The sequence below is a fragment of the Pseudonaja textilis genome, chromosome 3, assembly GCF_049901715.1.
Source record: "Pseudonaja textilis isolate UNSWEBS1 chromosome 3, rPseTex1.2, whole genome shotgun sequence".
In the NCBI taxonomy this organism is placed as follows: Eukaryota; Metazoa; Chordata; class Lepidosauria; order Squamata; family Elapidae; genus Pseudonaja; species Pseudonaja textilis.
The window spans coordinates 199,400,726-199,421,363 of record NC_141992.1 but is presented as its reverse complement, the minus strand read 5'-3'; the positions used below and the strand labels follow the sequence as shown (position 1 = coordinate 199,421,363).

Sequence of the window (20,638 nt, the reverse complement as noted above, 5' to 3'; positions counted from 1 at the left end):
TTATGGTCACTTTGAATTGACACTAATCGGCATGAATTAAAATGAAAATTTTGTGTGATTGGACACACCAGGAATTTGTCTTTGCGCAAATGCTCTCAGTAAACATAAAAGAAAAGATGCATTTGTCAAGAATCAGGAATCATAAGGTACATTGCTTAATAATAGTCATAGTACAATAAGCAATCAAATCAGATAGACAGGTGATAGGTAGGTAGGTAGATAGAAAAGAATGAAAGAGAGAGAAAGAAAAGAAAGAATAGAATTCTTTTATTGGCCAAGTGTGATTAGACACACAAGGAATTTGTCTTGGCGCAAATGCTCTCGGTATACATAAAAGAAAAGATACATTCATCATTTGGTTAGTTGGATGGTGATTTATCCCAAAGGTGCTTTTTCCAAAAGGCGACTGGACTTCGTTGTTTCTTTGAGAACATTTGTCTTTTCACCCAAGAAGCTTCTTCGGTTGTCACTGACTGGTGAAAAATGGAAGGATTTATATTCTTTGCAGCCTTCTGGGTTGAAAAGAATACAAAGAAGAAAGTGGGGGCAGCTTTTTATTCCCCACCGATCAGATAGAACTAAAGAAGCTTTTTGGATGAGAAGCTAAACACTTTAAAAAAAAAAAAAAAGTCCAGTTGCCTTTGGGTTTGTTTTCCTTTTGGGACAACTGTGACCTGGATGATGGAGAATCTCTGCAGACCTTTGCCGGTTTATATTTTCCCTTTCTTGGTTTATATTTTCCCTTTGTTAACAGCCTATCTGCTTCAAGATCAGTGGGACTCCCTGCTAAGTGATTTTCTCATATGGGCGCATCTCTTCCCTCTCTAATAGATACAGATTAACAGAGTTGGAAGGGACCTTGTAGGTCATCTGATGTGGAAGGGACAACAACCAGTGGCTTCTCCTGACGTGCTTCCATTGGGGTGGGCCCATCTGGTGAATGAACTGGCTTATCTTCAGGCCTTGTTGGGCATTGTAGGCTAAAACCAGCACTTGAACCCTACTGGACCGCTGCATTTTGCATTGACCCAAAGACGCTTTTTCAAAAAGTCAACTGGACTTTCTTCTTTGTTTTTTTTTTTTTTTAACATTTTGCTTCTCATCCAAGAAGCTTCTTCAGTTCTAACCGACTGGTGGGGAATGGAAGGGTTATTTTTTATATTGTTTTATTTCTTATAATCCATTCCCCCCACCCTCCACCATTCAGTCGGAACTGAAAAAGCTTCTTGGATGAAAAGCAAAACATTTTCAAGGGGGGAAAAAAAAAGCAATAAAGTCCAATTGCTTTTTGGAAAACAACAGCTTTGGCACAAGCAGGACTGGAATGATTGAGAATATCCATAGACATTTTGCGCTGAGTGTAGTATCCAAGTGGCCTTAAGGGCAGCCCCATGCAGAGGAATTTGCAGTAGTCCAGCTGGGCAATGGTCAGAACAAGCGTCACTCGCTAAGTTTCCCCCACCCGAGACCTTCCAGACGCATGGAGACTCCGTTCCTTTGTTAGCTTCCTCTCCCTGAGTTGTTGCTTTTTCCCCTTTAGGGAGGGGGCCAAGATGTACGCCGTATACAAGCAAGCCCACCCCCCCACAGGGCTGGAATTCTCCATGTACTGCAACTTCTTCTCTAACTCCGAACGCAACTTGGTGATGGCGGGGACCTCGCAGCTGTATGTTTACCGGCTCAACCATGACTCTGAGGTACTACAAATCCCATGCTTATAGGGGTTAACTCGTTGGTTGAGGAATCGAGGAAGGTTCCTTGCCTCTGTGCCTCCCCATCGTGTGAATGCCTTTGAGGGAGAATGGTGTTGTGTGAACCTTCTCAAATAGTGAACCTGGAACTGAAGTGGTCAAGCTGGGTGTTGCGATTGAGGGTACACCGCCCTAAATGTGTGCCGCTTGCCAAGCACCTGGGTCACGATCACATGACTGTGGGGAACACCGCAAAAATCACACACACATTCAAGGACCAGTTGCAAATCTCCTTTTTAAGTTGGTACGCTTACTAAAACAGATAGTTGTTAAGTGAAGATGACCTGTACAGTGAGGTTTCGAGCTTTCTCCCTAACCCAGTGGTGGCTAAACTTTTTGGGCTCCTGTGCCAAAAATTGTGTGGCGCTTGCACTCTCACGCTCACGTGCCAGCATCCAGAAAGCAATGTGCACAACCCCATTCCCCTACACTTGCATGCGCAGTCCACACCCCCACCACCCCCTTACCTGCGCTGTGCCTCACAGCTGATTTTTGGCTGGTTTGAGGCCTTTTTCGGCCTCCCAGAGGCTTGAGGAAGTCTTCTGCAGGCTTCTGCAAGCTTTGTAGGCTGAAAACTAGGCCCGTTTCGTCATTTCCTCTTTTTCCGAAAATACCAGAAGTGACAAAACGGGCCTAGTTTTCAGCCTGCAAAGCTTGCAGAAGCCTGCAGAAGCCTTCCTCAAGCCTCTGGGAGGCAAAAAGGCCTCAAACCGGCTGAAAATCAGCTGTGAGGCGCGCACATGTTCAGTGAGGTAAGCTTGCCTGCAGCTTGCGTGCTGGCGCAAATGGCTCTGTGTGCCACCTGTGGTTTGTGTGCCATAGGTTCGCCATCACGGCCCTAACCTGTTAATGTCTGGGCAGGGCTGTGGTGGGGAGGGAAGGCCGGAGGCTGGTGTGTCTGCGGTTGTGAGCCTGCAGCACTGATGATGCCTCTCTTCTCTTCTAGAGCACCACCAAAAGTGACAGGAACACAGGTGAGTGGGGAGAGGGAACCTGGGCTGCAGGAAGAGAATCCTGGGAAATGGGGTTCGGGGACAAGAAGCGGCTCCAAAGGACCCTCGCTGCCCAAGCTCGACCTTGTCGCCCTCAGCCTGTGTCCACTCAGCTGGACGGAGGCTCTTTCCAAAGCCACCGGCCCTTTGGGAATTTCCTTTTGTCTGAAGGCCCTTGGCTGCTTCTGCTGAAGCCACTGAGGAATTGTGGGGAGGGGGCCAATCAACTTTGGGGGCAGCCAGTAATTTCTGACCCTCGAACCCTCCAAAGCAAACTCCATCCCAGTTCAGGGGGGTCTCAGGTGCAGCTGCATCGTCACCCGTTAAAAGGAGGGGGCCAGAAACCTCGGAACTGAAGACACAGGGAGCCAGAGTCCATCAGAGCAGACAAGTCCGGGCAGCTGGCTAGAGGGGGTCCTCATGACCCTTCCTCTTCCTTCAGCTCTATGCTCTTCACACCCCGGTCTTGCATCTGTGGTCAGTTAAATGGAGCGGAGAGAGAGATTGGGGGTTCAAGGCTGGACTACGCCAGGGCCGGCCCTGGACAGGTATCCTTGACTTACGACCACAATTAAGCCCGAAATTTCCATCGTTAAGCGAGACAATCGTCAAGTACATTTTGTCCCATTTTACGACCTTTCTTGCCACGGTCGTTAAGCGTATCTGGCTTCCCACGCTGACTTTGTCAGAGGGTGAGAGTAGGGGATCGTGTAACCCCCCCCCCAGAATGCAGCGACCGTCGTAAATACGAGTCAGTTGCCAAGCGTCTGAATTTTGGGGATACTGCAACGATTGTCAGTGTGAAAAAGAGGCCACAAGTCGCTTCTTTTCAATGACATTGTAACTGCGGCCACTAAACGAACCATTGTAAGTTGAGGACTACCTGCATTACAGAGGCCCTGGTTTTGCCCTGGGAAGAACCTGGAATCCACTTTGTACTCCGGTGCAACCCCAGAGTTGCTGAAATTCTGTTTCGTGCTGATGGGGGACTTGGAGGCTACAGTGGGCATGGGCTGAAACACAGGTAGTCCTCAACTTATGACCACAATGGAGAGCCCCCAATTTTTGTGGTTAAGTGAGTTTTGCCCCATTTTACGATCTTCCTGGCCACGGTCATTCAGCCAACCGCTGCTGTTGTTAAGTTTGTCACACAGTTGTTAGGTGAATCTGGCCTCCCTGTTGACTTTGCACACCCGAAAGTTGCAATAGGGGACCACGTGATCCCAGGACCGTCAATATGAATTGGTTGCCAAGCGTCTGAATGTAAATCATGTGACTCCAAGAATGCTACAACCGTCTTAAGCCCCTTTTTTCTGTGCTGTTGCAACTTTGGTCGCTAAACGAACTGTTGTAAGTCAAGGACTACCTGTATTCTTCTAGAGAAAAGAAGGACCGAGGGGGACATGATAGCAATATTCTAGATTTGAGGGGCTGCCAATAAATTGACCCACCCAAAGAGGACGGGGAGTCAACCTATTTTTCAAAGCACCGTCTCTCTTCAAAGAGATTGGACAACCATTTGTCTGAAATGGCACAGGGTCTCCGGCTTGAGCAGGGGGTTGGACTAGAAGACCTCCAAGGTCCCTTCCGGCTCTGTTCTGATTCTGACTTTGGGATTTATTGATCCGATTTAGTGGCCGCCCATCTTACCCCAGGGAGTAACCCCGGGCGGCTGACAATATGAAACCTCCGCTTGTCTGTGTCTGTGGCTCTAATTCCTTTCCTTGCACAGAAGGCAGAGGCCACCGGGAGAAGTTGGAGCTGGTGGCCTCCTTCTCCTTCTTCGGGAACGTCATGTCCATGGCCAGTGTGCAGCTCGCAGGGGCCAAGAGGGACGCGCTCCTGCTCAGCTTCAAGGATGCCAAGGTCAGTTGTGGCTGTGTGTGTGTGTGTGTGTGAGGAGAGGGGAGGAGAGGCAGAATAAACCAGGCTATTGGGAGACCTCTGCTTCTGGAAGAGGGAGGGGGCAGCCCCAGGGTTTAAGAGCTCTTGCTCAGAAATGAATCACGGAGTATTTTTATTATCTATCTATCATCCCTATCTATCTATCTATCTATCTATCTATCTATCTATCTATCTATCTATCTATCTATCTATCTATCTATCTATCTATCTATCATTTGTCTCTCTATATCTTCTATGTCTCTAGCTTCTATTTTGATCTATCTATTATCTATCTATCCATCATCTATCTATCTATAATCTATTCTATCTATCTATCTATCTATCTATCTATCTATCTATCTATCTATCTATCTATCTTATCTATCTATCTATCTATCTATCTATCTTTCTGTCTATTTCTCTCTCTGTCTCTCATTTCTCTATCACTATCTATCTATCTATCTATCTATCTATCTATCTATCTATCTATCTATCTATCTATCATTTGTCTCTCTACATCTTCTATTTTATGTCTCTATCTTCTATTTCTATCTATCTATCTATCATATCTATATATATCATCTCTATTATCTCTCATATCTATTTATCATATCTATCATCTGTCTACATCATCTCTATCATCTATCATATCATCTATCATCTGTCTGTCTATCTAATTTCCGTGCTTCCCATCCACACTAATACAGGAACTCTGAGGGACACAGAGTCTTTTTAAGAACATTTCCCTCCCTCATGGGCTCCCAAGGGTATGTTTGCCTGGCAGGAATTAATTGTGTGACTTCTGAAATTCTTACCTTGAAGGAAATGGAACGAAAGACGGGTGAGCTTGGTTTTTTAACTCCCTGTTTCCTGTCTCTCAGCTCTCGGTGGTTGAGTACGATCCTGGCACCCACGATCTAAAAACGCTTTCCCTTCATTACTTTGAAGAGCCGGAACTGAAGGTAGGAGTCTGAAGGTTTGTAATCTGATACCAGACGAAGAGGCTGCATGGCGTAGAATGGTTAGGCCCCCCGGGGACTTTGGGGGGATAAACTGAACCTCTCTACAAGACAGTTGAGAGGAAAAGTTTCCCCAAGACTTTAAAAAAAGTCCTTCTTTTCTCAAGACTAGTCAGGGGTGACATGATAGCAGTCTTTCGATATCGGAGGGGCTTCCCCAAGGCAGAAGGGGTCAAGCTATTCTCCAAGGCACCTGAAGGCAGGACAAGGAGCAACAGATGGAATCTCATCAAGGAGAGAAGCAACCTGGCACTAAGGAGGAATTTCCTGAGAGTTAGAATAATCAATCAGTCGAACTCTAGAAGTTGTGAATGCTCCAACTCTGGAAGTTTTCAAGAAGAGACTAGACAACCATCTGTCTGAAACTGTATAGGATTTCCTGCCAGAGTAGGGGGCTGGACTAGAAGACCTCCCAGGTCCCTTCCAGCTCTATTCCGATTGATTGAACGACTCTCTGAAGTGGTATCTCTTGCCTGAGCTGGCGGTTGGACTAGGAGACAGATGGGCGCGTGCCATGGGGTCGCCATCATGGCCCTAGGCTAAATGAAAATAAATCAGTTGGTGCTTGCTTGTGTCTTTCCTCAGGACGGCTTCGTGCAGAACGTCCACATCCCCAAAGTGCGGGTGGATCCCGACGGGCGCTGCGCCGTCATGCTCATCTACGGCACGCGGCTGGTGGTCCTGCCCTTCCGGAGAGACACCCTGACAGATGAGCACGAAGGAGTGGTGGGCGAAGGGTAAGGCGAGCATTTTGGATGCCTGGAAAACGGCACCCATTTAGGGCTGTCTGCAGGGTCCCATTGTCATGTGACCGTGACTTAGTGTGTTTTTTGGCTCGGACCTGGCTTTTTCTTGTGGTTTCTGGGGGGAAAATGCTCATTGCAGAAAAGATTCGCTTAACAACGGGCTCAAACAATATCGTAAAATCGGGAGCGGCCCTGTGATGAACCACTTAATAACTGGCACAATTATTTTATTTTATTTATTTTATTTTATTTTATTATTATTTTACTTTATTCTTTTATTTTATTACATTTATTTTAATCTTATTCCGTTATTTTGTTGTTTTATTTTATTTTTTATTTTGTTGTTTTATTTTGTTATTTGTTATTTTATTTTGTTTTGTTTTATTATTTTATTTCTGTCACACTTCTTAACTATCAATCACGCTCAGAAAGGAGCTCTGGGTGGTGTACAATTTAATCAATCTGGTCATAAGTCAATATGGCTGTAAGTCATACAAAATTACCTATGGTAACATCAAGAAATTAGAAAAGAAAATTAAACTAGAATTCGTTTGCATTAGACTCCAACCGGCTGGGCAAAGTTTAGAACCATCTAGTCATCTACTAACAACTGCAGAGTATTCATTTATTTCAGAGTGTGTTTAATAAACAAACCCAATAAACCAATGAACTGTTAAGAATGGCCCATCAACCAGTTTGCTTCCTTCTTTAAATCTGCTTTTTTAGTTGGTTTTGGGAGATGGAATCCAGTGCCTCCTGGAGAGAGGCTGTTTGGGGGCCCTTAAGGCTCTGAGTCTGGGTGGCCGCCTACGGTCTGCCTGGGAGGGGGCACCTTGTGTCCTCCCCCAGGGTATCTCTGGCACCCTGTTCATGGCTGTGTTCCCTCTTCTTCCTTCTCTGCAGCCAGAAGTCTAGCTTCCTGCCCAGCTACATTATCGATGTGAGGGAGCTGGACGAGAAGCTGTTGAACATCATCGACATGCAGTTCCTGTACGGCTACTATGAGCCCACCCTGCTCATCCTCTATGAGCCCAACCAGACTTGGCCGGGGTACGTTCTGTCCACCTCTTCCCTCTCCGCCTTTCGTGCTGCCACGGCCTGGTTTCTGTTTCTGCCTTTGGCACAAACAGCCCGCGCTTTCCTCCTTTTGTGCGTTGCACGTTTCGTGAGTGTCCATCACTCACCGTTGTACAGGCAGCCCTCCACTTACAAGCATTCTGTCCTGACCCAGCCCCCCAAACACGATAAACCCTCCGTGGTTGAAGCAATTGTTCTTTTATCGGGAGCGTCAACAGTGGCAGCCCCAGCGAAGAGTGTATCTCTCACTGCAGGCTAACAAGTCCATCCGTGCAGGAGAGGAGTAGTTGCCTGCCACAGCTATTCATCTCCGTCCCCTGCCTTTGATCCCCAGAGCTAGGGTGGGGCTTCGCTAGCAGCGGTGGCTCTTCCGTCCCAAGGACCGGCCCATAGATTTCCACTGCTCTCCTCTCCTCTCCTTTCTGTGCATCAGGCACTGGGCCCAGCTGTTCCTCCTCTTCCTCATCAGCCACCTCCAGACCTGGGGGCTGTTGACTCTCCATCTGAGGGCTGTCTCTACCTCTCTCTCTCTCTCTCTGCCAGCTCCATTCCCTCTTCCCCCTCAGAGCTCCCAGGTTGCCCTGATGCTGACCATGACTCCCACGCCGCCACCACCTCCTCCTCCTCCTCCTCCTCCTCTTCCTCCTTCTCCTCCTCCTCCTCCTCCTCCTCCTCCTCCTCCAATTTGGCTGCTGGAGAGGCCACAGCACAATCCTTTAGTGACCTTCCAAAGCTACAACAGCACTGAAAAAAAGTGACTGAGGACTATTTTTCACATTTATGACTGTTGCTGCATCCCTGCCGATCCCATGACCAAAGTGCACATGCTTGGCAACTGGCACGTACTCAGGACGGTTGCACTGTCCCAGGGTCATGTAATTCCCCTCTTGTGACCTTCCCTGCTGGCATCTGACAAGCAAAGTCAACTGGAAAGCCAGGTTCACTAAACGACCGCATGATTCGCTTAACAGCTTCAGTGATTCACTTAGTAACAGGCTAACAAGTTGTAAAATGAGGCAGAACTCAACAGCTGCCTTGCTTAACAATGGAAATGTTGGGCTCAAGCGGGGTCGTAAGTCGAGAACTACCTATAGACGGTTTTCCTGACAACATGCCAACTTTTGCCCAAATTAATTAGAGAAAGGGCTCCGTTCTGGAACCTGATTTGTTATTTATTTATTAAATTTGTATGCCACCCATTTCACTACCAAGCGACTCTGGGTGGCTTCCAATACCATAGATAACAAAATTAAAAATGACAGATTTAAAATTTCAAAACACAGGGAATTAAAAAGTTAAAACCTTGACACGAACAGTCCAGTGGATAAAAAGAACCAGTACCTGGTGGATCTGGGATCTTCTGTTTAGTCCGCTCACCGCTTCAGTATGACCTGCCCCCATTGGGCTCCCAAGCCAATCAGCAGAGCCAATCCAGGTCTTCAGGCCCTTCCAGCAGGGAAGGGGGTGGGTGCGGATCTTCCCAAGGGCGGGAGCCACTACAGAGAAGGTCCTCCTTCTTCTGGACCCCATCAGTGGCAATTCCTCGACCGAAGGGATCTGCTGATACCCCTTCTGCCAGCGTGGGTGAGGGGAGACCCTTCCTCAGATCACCTGGACCACATGCCCCAAAGGGCCTTTAAAGGTAATGAGCACAAATAGGAATCACACATAGAATAACAGAGTTGGAAGGGACCTTAGAGGTCTTCAATCCAACCCCTTGTTCAGGCAGGAGACCCTTATATTATTTCATACAAGCGGTTGTCCGATCTCTTCTTAAAAACTTCCAATGTTGGAGCATTCACAGCTTCATGAGGCCAGCAGTTCCGCTGGTTGATTGTCCTCCCTGTCAGGAAGTTCCTCCTCAATTCCAAGTTGCTTCTCTCCTTGATGAGTTTCCATCCGTTGCCTTCTGCCTTGAGGTGCTTTGGAGAGTAGCTTGACTCCCACTTCTTTGGGGCAGCCCCTTAGATACTGAAAGGCTGCCATTATGTCACCCCGTGTCCTTCTTTTCATTAAATCTTTACTCCATCCGAATCTTTTATTACAAACCCAGGCTTGACAGCATGAAAGGGAGGCGGCCAACTTTTGAGCGTCGTGTTCATCTGTACTGTTTACCTGTAAAACAAGCACAGGATGCACCACTTCTTTCCTTTTTTTGTCTTTTGATCGGAGACCACCCACAGCCCTTCCTCAGTCTCTCCCTTCACCTGTCCATTCTGGCTTCTTCTTTTTTTTAAAAAAAAAAACAATTTTATTGATTTTTAAAAAAACAAACAAAACAAACAAAACATCAGTGCTCTTCCATACATATATACAAACAGCGTGTCGGTTGGTTCATCAGTTTTGTGCATTCATTTCGTGGTCTCAATTACAGTTACGTTACATAATAACTCATTATCAATCCAAACTTATATATCCTATTATCGCTCTTAGAAAATCATTTGACTATAATTTTATTCATTCATACTTTATGAGATAACTATAATTTAGGTAGTTTATTCTATAGCAAATCATATAATCATACTAAATCTATCCTAGAAACACTTTATAAATATGATAAAAGAAAAAGCAAAGATATTCCTTATTATCTAACATTCTAAATATTCTATTATTATATTTTATCATCCAACCATCGATAGAAAAGGTCCCCAAATTTTATAGAATTGTTTATCCTCTTGCTCTCTAATTTCAAACGTCAATCTACTCATCTCAGCACATTCCAATATTTTCTTAATAATTTCTTCCTCCCCCCTCCCCGTCCATTCTGGCTTCTGTCGATCTTCCTAAGCGCTTCCTTGTCTCTCCTTCTCCCCAGGCGAGTGGCTGTGCGCCAGGACACCTGCAGCATTGTGGCCATCTCCCTCAACATCATGCAGAAGGTCCATCCGGTCATCTGGTCCCTCAGCAACCTGCCCTTCGACTGCACGCAGGCCCTGGCAGTGCCCAAGCCCATCGGTGAGCGGAGTAGCCCTTCCTGGCTTGGTGGGGGAGGGGGAGGCTGGTGCGGAGGTTGGCATCTGGGTGTCTCTCAAGCAGACTTCCTCCAGATGTTCTGGCACTGCAGAGCTGCCTGCTTGGAATCTCCAGATGTGGAGCATCAGACAGTGGTTGGGAATTGCAAACCGAAGCGTCTTTTGGGCGCAGAATTTGGAAGGGGGACCGCGCACGTTGCAACCGTGGGATGTGTAAGAAGGGAGTTGTTTCCTCCCACTCTCCTCAGCCTCTCTTCTCCTTCCCCCCTCCAGGAGGTGTTGTGATCTTTGCGGTGAACTCTTTGCTCTACCTGAACCAGAGTGTGCCTCCCTACGGCGTGTCCCTCAACAGCCTCACCAATGGCACCACCGTCTTCCCGCTAAGTATGTGTCCGTCTGTCGATCTCTCCCTGCCCCGCTCTCTTTCTGCTGCCCCTCCCGTAACGACCATGGGGAGGTGCTACCGGGTAGCCCTGGAGGTGGAATCATGTTTGAAAAGCATCTCAAAGGGTTAAATCATGGCAACTGAACCGAGCCTCGATGGAGATTCTCAGCCATCCAGATCGGAGTTGTCCCAAAGGGGCTTTTTCAAGAGGCCACTGCAGTTTTCTTGTTTTTTTCTTTTGAAGACATTTCGCTTCTCATTCAAGAAGCTTCTTCAGCTCTGACTGGATGGAGGGGAAATGGAAGGATTGATACTCCTTGCAGATACAGCTGGTCGTTTGCGTCCTTTGAGAGGGTCGTTGAGGCCACTTGGAGGTTTATCTTTGTCCTCAGGGTCATCGGAGTGGTGCCTCCAAGTGGTCTCAACGGCTCGCTAAAGGGACGCAAATGACCGGCTGTCTGCCAGGAGTATAAATCCTTCCCTTCCCCACCATCCAGCCAGAGCTGAAGAAGCTTCTTGAATGAATGAGAAGAGAAGCATCTTCAAAAAAAAAAACAACACACCAGAAAGTCCAGCTGCCTCTTGAAAAACTACCTTTAGAAAATCTGGACCAAATTTTATTAAATCTGAGCCATTTCGTTACTTATCCAAATAATTTCCTTCAGTCAAAATGAAAATTTGGGTAGGCAGAGAGTCAGAATCGTTGGAATGAACCCCAGTTCTTGCCATACAGGCTATAATCTCTGGAGATTCTCAATCATCTAGGCTGTGGATATCCCAAAAGTGTTTTTCCAGGAAGCAAGTGGACTTTTTCGTTGTTCTCTCTGAAATAGTATAGGGCCGTGATGGTGAACCGGGTGCCACAGGTGGCACGCAGAGCCCTCTCTGTGGGCACGCCTGCCGTCGCCCAGCTCGGCTCCGCCACATATGCGCACACACCTCCCGCCGGCCAGCTGATCTTCGGGTCTCTGCTTCGCATGTGCAGGGAGTGGGGCACGTGTGGGGGCGGGGCGCATGCACGGGGGACGCACATGCACTGCATTTCAGGGATGCGCGTACACACCTGCTTTGGGCATTCGGTGCCGAAAAGGTTAGCCATCGCTGGTATAGGGCTGTGATGGTGAACCTATGGCACGCGCGTGCCGCAAGTGGCACGTAGAGCCAATTGTGCAGGCATGCGAGTCCCAGCCAAACTTACCTGCACTGCACATGCACGTGCCTCCCAGCTGGTTTTTGGCCTCCCGGGGGCTCGAAGGAAGCCTCTGCAGCCTCGGGAGGCCAAAAAAACGGGGACTTCCAGAAATACCGGAAGTGCCGAAACGGGCCCGTTTTTCGGCCTCCTGAGGCTGCCGAGGCTCAAGCCCCGGGAGGCCGAAAACAGCCTCAAAAGGGTTGAAAATCAGCTGGGAGGCACATGCATGTGCAATGCAGGTAAGGGTGGAGCGGGAGGGAATCGCACGCGCATGCACAGCCCCCCCGCGCGCATTGCCTTCTGGGATGGTGCTGGCATGCGAGCGAGTGCTCACGAGCGAACGCAATTTTTGGCACAGAAGTCCCCCAAAAGTTAGCCACCACTGGTATAGGGTCTCCTGCCTCACCAGGGAGCTGGACTAGAAGACTTCCAGCTCTATTATTCTCTTATTCTGAAAACGTTTCGCTTTCTGAAGGAGCTTCCAGCACTGAGAAGCGAAACATTTTCAAGAAAAAAAAAGAAAAACCCAAGTAAGTCCAGTCGCTTTTTAAAAAGCCGCTTTGGGACACGGGAAGCTGCGGATTTTAGCTTCTTCGCTTCCGCTTCTGCCGGAGCCAGGAAACTAAACGTTTTTTTTTGCAAACTTGAGTACAGAGTCGGACTGGTTGTGTTTACTTATGTATAAGCCGTATTTCTTAATTGCCAAGCTCCCTTCGGAGAGATGGGCCAAAGGGAGCAGCTGCTGCTCCGCTGCTCCTACCTCGTATCCTCTTCTTGCAGGGTTCCAGGAAGGAGTCAAAATCACCCTGGACTGTGCCCAGGCGACCTTCATCTCCTACGACAAGATGGTGATCTCGCTGAAAGGAGGGGAGATGTAAGGCTTGGGTTGGCCCTCCCACAGCCCAAACTCACTGCCCGGCGAATGGTGGTTTTTGCAGACGTTTCATTACCTGACTAGATTACATCATCAGTGCTACCGCTGTTACTGATGATGATAAATGATGAGGTTGCCTGTTTGAGGAACGTCCCTGCTCAGAAAGCACTAAGGCCCCCACAGTCCTCCTCCTCCAACCCCTCCCTCCCAGCACTGATAATGTTGCCTAGTTGGGTAATGAAACATCTGCAAGAAAAGATCCAAGCTCAAGAGAGCCCAAGGACCCTATGGACCTCCTCCTCCTCCTCCTCCTCCTCCTCCTCCTCCTCCTCCCTCTCCTCCTCCCTTCAAACCCCACCGCCTTCTAGTATTGATGAAGTTACCTAGCTAAGAGAGCACCAGGGACCCCATAACTGAGCCTCCTGCTCCCCATACACACACAGCGTCAGTCCCAACTGCATTTCTGCTCCGCACACTCTGTTCTTCCGGAGCAGAAATTGTCCATTCTGTATTCTGCTCATGGGTGTCAGGGGCTGCCATCCTCATTCCCCGTTTCTTCCTCCAGCTACGTGCTGACCCTCATCACGGACGGCATGCGAAGTGTCCGCTCCTTCCATTTTGACAAGGCGGCGGCCAGTGTCCTCACCACCTGTGTAAGTGCCATTCAGCCCAGCAGTGGCCATCTGGGCTGGGAGGTTGATTGATTAGTTGACTGATCGATTGATAGGATTGATGAGCCTCTCTCTTCTCTCTCTCTCCTTCCATCCCCTCTCTCAATCTTTTTCCTTCCTCCTTCCTTTCTTTCTTTCTTTCTTTCTTTCTTTCTTTCTTTCTTTCTTTCTTTCTTTCTTTCTTTCTTTCTTTCTTTTGTTCTTTCTTTCTTTTTCCTTCCTTCCTTCCTTCCTTCCTTCCTTCCTTCCTTCCTTCCTTCCTTCCTTCCTTCCTTCCTGTCTTTCTTTCTTTCTTTCTTTCTTTCTTTCTTTCTTTCTTTCTTTCTTTCTTTCTTTCTTTCTTTCTTTCTTTCTTCCCTTTCTTCCTTCCTTCCTCTCTTTCTTCCTTCCTTCCTTCCTTCCTTTTCTTTTTTCTCTCCCTTCCTTTCTTTCTTCCTTCCTTCCTTCCTTCCTTCCTTCATTCCTTCCTTCCTTCCTTTCTTTCTTTCTTTCGCTTTTCTTTTTCTTTTCTCTCCTTCTTCCCTTCTTAAAGACAAAAGTAATTTTTAAAAAATGTGCTTTAAATAATTAAATTGATTTGTTAAATCGTCCCATGGCAAGTTGTCCCACAGCGAGTTGGCCATGTTGCGTTGTCCTGTTCTGCCTCAGACAGGCCTTCCGTCCCGGCTACTTTTTACAGAGGCACAATTGAGACGGTTTTAACAAACTGCCTTCCTGTTTGGTTTGGTGGCTGGAGTGCGTCAGAGAGCTTCCCGTTATTCAGGAGTCTGCCTATAAGCGCTCGGTGCCTAGAGCTCAAAGCATTGTTATAGACATCCCACCCATCCACTTCACGGGTCTGTTTCTGTGGCTTCCCTCTGGGAGGAGGTTTCAAAGTATTTCTAGCAGGTCTTCCAGATTCTGGAGCCACTTTGTTCCCTAGGCCACCTGTCTGGTAAGCTCACAAGATTTGTTTCTCTCGCCATGTACACGTATACCTCCGAACCAGACTGTCATGTATTATTATACGTGGGTATACACATAATTGGGTCATATATGTGGGTATATACCTAATTTTGTAGATATATGTAGGTATTCTGCTATGGTTATGTGATGCATATTGGAGGCAGAGACCCTTCGAGAACTGCATGCAACGGAATTTCATTTCAACGTATGCCAGTTAGGGAGCATTCAAAGTGACAGTAAAGTCATTCTAGCCTGGGCCCATGTCAATCATCTCTCCATTCTAGCCTAGTCTGACTTTTCCTCCTCCTTGTCTCCCCCCACACCCCCTTTTTGGATCTCAGATGATTACCTTGGAGCCCGGTTACCTGTTCTTGGGCTCTCGCCTGGGGAACTCCCTTCTGCTGAAATACACTGAGAAGCTCCAGGAAGCCCCGATGAGCATTGCTAAGGACTCTGCCGAGAAGGTGAGGGGATCCCTTGGGGTCTCTCCATCCTCCTTCCCACCCCCCCACACACAGCTGAGCCCTACAGTCAAAGCCTCCCTCTTCAGCATAATGTGGGCAGCCTGCGACTTAACAGCAGTTCATTGAGGGACTGTTCGAAGTTACGACAGCACTGTTAAAAATGGGATTTGCTTTTTCATGCTTACGACCCTTTTAGCATCCCCCTGGTCGCTAACATTTGCACGCTTGCCAACCGGCACGTACTCAGGATCCTTGCAGGGTCACATGAATTCCCTTTTGTGACCCACCCAGCTGGCACCTGGCAAGAAAAGTCCATCGGAAAGCCAGGTTCACTTAACAACCGCATGATTCGCCTAACAGCTCCTGTGATTTCCTTGGTAACAGGCAGAAAAGTCGTGAAACGAGGCAGGACGCATTGAACTAGTTCAAATTTATGACGGTCACAGTGTCCCGGGGTCACGTGATCTCCTTTTGTGACCTTCTGACTAGCAAAATCGTTTTGGGAAGTGAGATTCAACAACCATGTGACTAACGGGACAATTGGAGTGATTCACTTAACAGTGTCAAGAAAGGTCACAAAACGGGGCAAAGCTCACTTAACCAATGTCTCACTTAGTTAGCAACATGAATTTGGGGCTCAATCGTCGTCATTCAAGGATTCCCTCTACCCACTCTCCTTAACCTGCCCCAATTCCCTAGCCCCATGGCCGTTGGGGAGTTCCGGGAATTGAAGTCCACTGGTCTTAAAAGTGGCCAAAGTTGGAGAGAGAGAGCACTTTCCAGAACTGGGGGGGGCCTTTCCTGCTGAGACATACGGGGGCTTCTATCAGCAGCAGCAGAAGGGTAGTTTGGGGGTCTCCTTGCCAACGGACAGCTCTGTTTGATTCACAGGAAGAGCCCCCCCTGAAGAAGAAGCGCGTGGAGCAGTCCGCCAACTGGTCCGGTGAGTATCCTGATTCTCAGCCAAGGGGCCGAGCAAGGCCCCCACACTCTGTAGGGTCTTTGGGGCAGGGGAGCGGGGAGAATCCTGCCTTGTGTGCAAATGAGCCGGTGCACTTGGCAGAAGGGTTTTTTGTTTTCCTGGTCAGTCTTCCAGTGGGGGAGGGGGGGTAGCCTCTCCTTCCCTCCCCACTTTCCCACCTCCAGCGGGTCTTCTGGAGTCCTGTTGACCCATAGGGTGAACTTGGAGGGAAAGTGGTCCCTGAATAGCCCTTTCTGTGCCGATACCTGAGAGGTTAGTAAGAACTCCCTGGCATCAGGTTCTCTAGCCTGAAGGTCAGCTGCACTGCACATCCTGCCTGTCCATTCCTATCGGACTTTCTGTCTGTCTATCATCATCCATCCATCCATCCATCCATCCAGCTATCATCTCTCCATCCACCCACCCACCCATCCATCCATCCATCCATCTATCTATCTATCTTATCTGATTTCTATAGCTACCCATCTCAGCAAATGACTGGGCAGCTCACAATTAAAAATATGTATTACAACTGAAATCTTGAAAACATTTTCAAACCATAAAAACAGTAAAAACCACTAAAAAAAAAACCCCAGCCCTGTTTGAGTGGGAAGCAAGTCAAATAATGGAGGAGGAGAAAGTGCTTGGGGAGAAGAGGAGAAGGGGCTTGAGGGAACGAGGATAACAGGACGACGAGGCCATCCATCCGACCCCGCCGTTCCTTCTTTCCCAATCTGTCGCTTGCAGGAGGGAAGTCGGCTCCGCAGGACGAAGTGGATGAGATCGAGGTGTATGGCAGCGAGGCCCAGTCCGGCACCCAGCTGACCACTTACTCTTTTGAGGTAGGTCTGCCTCGATTTCCCCAGGGTTCCTCCTGTACCCGAAGGACCACCCAGACCCACCCAAAACCAGAGTGGCCTTTGAGCCCAGAGCTTTCTATCGAGGCCGCCAAGGGCTGCTTAGAACCGTTCCTTGGACTTCCAGCCATCGCAGGCTCGCCGTGGTCACCTGGTTGCAACCAAGTGTTCCACCACCGGCTCCAATTTCTGTCCATGGCAACCTCTTGCAAGGACGGCCTCTAACTTGATTTGATTCCCAGTGGTCCTTTTTCTCTGGGTTTTTTTTTCTGTATTGAGGGCTGCAGGGGTCCCATCTTGCTTTCCTAAGTAAGGAAAAAAAAAATGCCGCTTTCCACCTCTTTTCTTGGGGAATCAGAAATTTTCAGCTGGTCTGATGCTTCTCTCTTCTCTTCCGGAAGGTCTGCGACAGTATCCTGAACATTGGGCCCTGCGCCAACGCTGCCATGGGGGAACCGGCCTTTCTCTCGGAGGAGGTGGGTGCTCCAGATTGCTTTCCCCCCGCCCCCACCTCACATGGATGCCACCTTGGGAGGGAGAAGGGTTATCCGACCTCGGAAGGAAAGGTTGTTTGGGGAAGAAGAAGAAAAATGGATTAACAGAGTTGGAAGGGACCTTGGAGATCCAACCTCCTGCTCAGGCAGGAAACCATTTCAGACAAGTGACTGCCCAGTCTCTTCTTAAAAAACCTCCATTGACGAAGCACCCATAACTTCATGTGGCAAGCTGCTCCACTGGTTAATTCTCCTCACTGTTAGGAAGTTCCTCCTCAATTCCAGGTTGCTGTTCTCCTTGATTGGTTTCCATCAGTTGTTCCTTCTCCGGCCTTCAGGTGCTTTAGAGAATAGCTTGACCCCCTTCCTCCTCTCTGGGGCAGCCCCTCAAACACTGGAAGACCGCTATCCTGCCTCCCCTGGTCCTTCTCTTCACTATGCTAGCCATTCCCAGTTTCTGCAACCGTTGATCGTATGTTTTAGCCTCCAGTCCCCTAGAAATAAGAGGAAAAAAATGGTTCATCACACAATCAGCCAGAAGTTCAGTCTAGATTTGGCATTTTGGTCTACCTATCGAGTCCTTCCAGGGATCTGGGATGAGCAAATTGGATATTGGATGGTGTTATTATTTATTCAATTTATATGTTGCCCATCGCACGGTTCAAGGCGACTCTGAGGGGCTTACATTATAATATAATTTAGAGATATAAAAACGATACATGTAAAAAAAGCAGATTCAAATTGCCAAAGATTACGTGTCCTTCAATGTCCCTGAGAAAATCGTGGATTTCTTGGAGAAATGAGGGGGGGTTCGCTGTGTGAAACCTACAAGGGAGGCAGCCGGCTTAATGCAGCTTTCTTTCTCCAGTTCCAGAACAGTCCTGAGCCTGATCTAGAAATTGTGGTGTGCTCTGGCTACGGCAAGAACGGTGCCCTCTCAGTCTTGCAGGTGAGAGGGGAAACACCTGGGGAGTCCCCGCAGACCTGCCCCAGGGAGGAAAGTCAGGGGTCGAGCCCCATTCCCAGCACAGTTTAGGGCTGCCCCAAAGAACATTGGAGCACTTGAGGGAATATTTATAACTTTGGGGTTGAATTGTGGGGTCCTTGGTGCTCTCTGAGTTTTGTGGGGGGTTTTTTGCAGACGTCTCATTACCCAGCTAGATAGCATCATCAGTGCTAGAAGGAAACAGGGTTTTCAGAGGAGGAGGAGCAAGATAGGATATTGGGGAGGAGGAGGAGGAGGAGGAGGATAGGGTCCTTAGTGTTCTCCGAGCTTTGTGGTTTTCTTGCAGATGTCTCCTTGCCCAGCTAGGTAGTATCATCAGGGCTAGGAGGTGTGAACCTTACTCCTTAAAGCCACGAATACCCTGACAGAAAATGTGAGGCGTCTCACTCCTGAGCAGGAAGCTTTTGCAAGCGTTAGGTTCTGGAGATGCTGGACCCCGATGTCTCCCTCTCCCCTTCCTTGCAGAAAAGCATCCGTCCTCAGGTGGTAACGACCTTCGAACTGCCCGGCTGCTACGACATGTGGACCGTGATCTCCCCCCGGAAGGCAGAGGAAGCCCCTGTACGTCCAGCCTTTCCTTTTGGAGGTTTATAGATGGGCATGAAGTCAGTTGATTGGTTCTCCTTCCCAGTGCCAACCGGAGGACAGATACGCAGGTTTTCCAGGACAGGATGTTGGCTTGCTTGCCCAGCCTTGGTCTGTCCCGGAGCGTTGTGCTAGACATCCCAAAGGGCCTTTTTTTTTTTCAAGAGGCAACTGGACTTTCTGGGGTTTTTTTTCCCTTTGAAGACCTTTCGCTTCTCATCCAAGAAGCTTCTTCAGCTCTGAATGGATGGTGGGGAACAGGAGGATTGATACTCCTTGCAGATACAGCTGGTCCTTTGCATCCTTTTTAGAGAGGCATTGAGGTCACCTGGAGGCAATGCAAATGACCAGCTGGGTCTGCAAGGAGTATCAATCCTTCCCTTCCTCGCCATCCTCCAGTCAGAGCTGAAGAAGCTTCTTGAATGGGAAGCGAAACGTCTTCAGAGAAGAACCAGAAAAGTCCAGTTGCCTCTTGAAAAAAGCACCTTTCGGACAACCATGATTCGAATGACTGAGAATATCCACAGACATTGTGCTAGGCGTGTTTTGGGTTGTAGGTAGCTCACCCTTCAAGCCAGAGATAAAACAATGTCAGCCCAGCACTCCTGGATGCTGAAGCCTAAAACCTGGGGGGTGGGGGGTGAACAGAGAGGCCTTGTATCTCTCTCTGACTGCTTGCTTGGTCAGGAAAAAAATCGAGGTTCTTTTGGGCTTGGCTAGTGTCCCATTCACCTCCAGGAGGCCTCCAGAGATCCATGAAGATGATTTGAAGGTGGTTTGGTATTCTGATTCTCACTAAGGCTGCCTCCCACGGGAGTTTTGATTCTTCTGTCCTCCGTGGTCTCTGCTAGGCACAAAAATTGGGGCCCTAATTGGTTTTTTTTTTTTTTTGTGGAGTCTTGTTAATACAATACAATGACCTGGGCTGGTTCTGACCTCTGACCATGTCATGTTTATTGATCTTGAGATGGAGCGTGGGCCCCGACAGCATCCTCCGTGTCTTTTCTAGCAGGAAGAAGATACTCAGGAAGAAGGTACTGAGAAGGAGCCTTCTCCACCTGAGCCAGCAGAAGATGGGAAGCGACATGGGTTCCTCATCCTGAGCCGTGAAGACTCCACCATGGTGGGTGCTTCTCTGTGGCTTGGCTTGGCTTGGTGTGGGTTGGATGGGCTTAGAGTAGAGTTTGGATGGATTGGGTTTGGTTGGGTCGAGTTGGTTTGGCTTGGATTAGATTTGAATGGATTGGGTTGGAGATTATTGGGTTGAGTTGAAGGGTTGAGTTGGATTGGGCTGGGCTGGGCTAGGTTGGGTTGGAATGGCTTTGTTTGACTTGAGCTGAGTTGACTTGCCTTGGGTTTGGAATGACTTAGTTTGACTTGAGCTATGTTGTGTTGGCTTGGCTTGAGTTGGGTTAGGTTTGAGTTGGGTTGGGTTGGGTTGGAATGGCATAGCTTGAGTTGGGTTGGGTTGAGAAGTTGAGTTGGGTTGGAGTGGCTTGTTTGACTTGAGTTGGTTTGAGTTGAATTGGTGTAGAGTGGCTTGGCTTGAGTTGGTTTGGGCTGAAGTGGCTTGGTTTGATTTGAATTGAGTTGGCTTGGCTTAGATTGGGTTGGGTTGGGTTGGGTTTGCCTTGGTGGACATGAACTCTCTGAGATGCCCTGACATACTGAGCATGTCCCTTCCTCAAGAGGTCCATGGCAGTCCAAAGATCCACCTTGGGCAAGTGAGGGGTTGACTGAAGGAGGTCAGCAGAAACAACAAA

At 48.4% G+C, this 20,638-nt stretch overlaps 1 protein-coding gene across 4 annotated transcripts in view; it reads left to right on the top strand.

The window, feature by feature from the left end:
- Positions 1-20,638, top strand: part of CPSF1 (cleavage and polyadenylation specific factor 1) — a 44,581-nt gene that overhangs the window by 1,154 nt on the left and 22,789 nt on the right. The window contains exons 2-18 of one of the 4 annotated variants that reach the window (XM_087931865.1): positions 1,541-1,697; positions 2,698-2,725; positions 4,479-4,609; positions 5,509-5,589; positions 6,232-6,383; positions 7,296-7,442; positions 10,285-10,424; positions 10,715-10,825; positions 12,799-12,892; positions 13,458-13,545; positions 14,850-14,972; positions 15,864-15,915; positions 16,681-16,775; positions 17,192-17,266; positions 18,153-18,233; positions 18,756-18,851; positions 19,888-19,998. In XM_087931865.1, the coding sequence (XP_087787991.1) occupies positions 1,554-1,697; positions 2,698-2,725; positions 4,479-4,609; positions 5,509-5,589; positions 6,232-6,383; positions 7,296-7,442; positions 10,285-10,424; positions 10,715-10,825; positions 12,799-12,892; positions 13,458-13,545; positions 14,850-14,972; positions 15,864-15,915; positions 16,681-16,775; positions 17,192-17,266; positions 18,153-18,233; positions 18,756-18,851; positions 19,888-19,998 (1,749 nt within the window). In that variant the 5' untranslated portion in view covers positions 1,541-1,553. Of the gene's footprint in view, positions 1-1,540; positions 1,698-2,697; positions 2,726-4,475; positions 4,610-5,508; positions 5,590-6,231; positions 6,384-7,295; positions 7,443-10,284; positions 10,425-10,714; positions 10,826-12,798; positions 12,893-13,457; positions 13,546-14,849; positions 14,973-15,863; positions 15,916-16,680; positions 16,776-17,191; positions 17,267-18,152; positions 18,234-18,755; positions 18,852-19,884; positions 19,999-20,638 lie in introns of all 4 variants that reach the window. The other 3 variants (XM_087931864.1, XM_087931863.1, XM_087931862.1) reach the window with 3 other exon arrangements.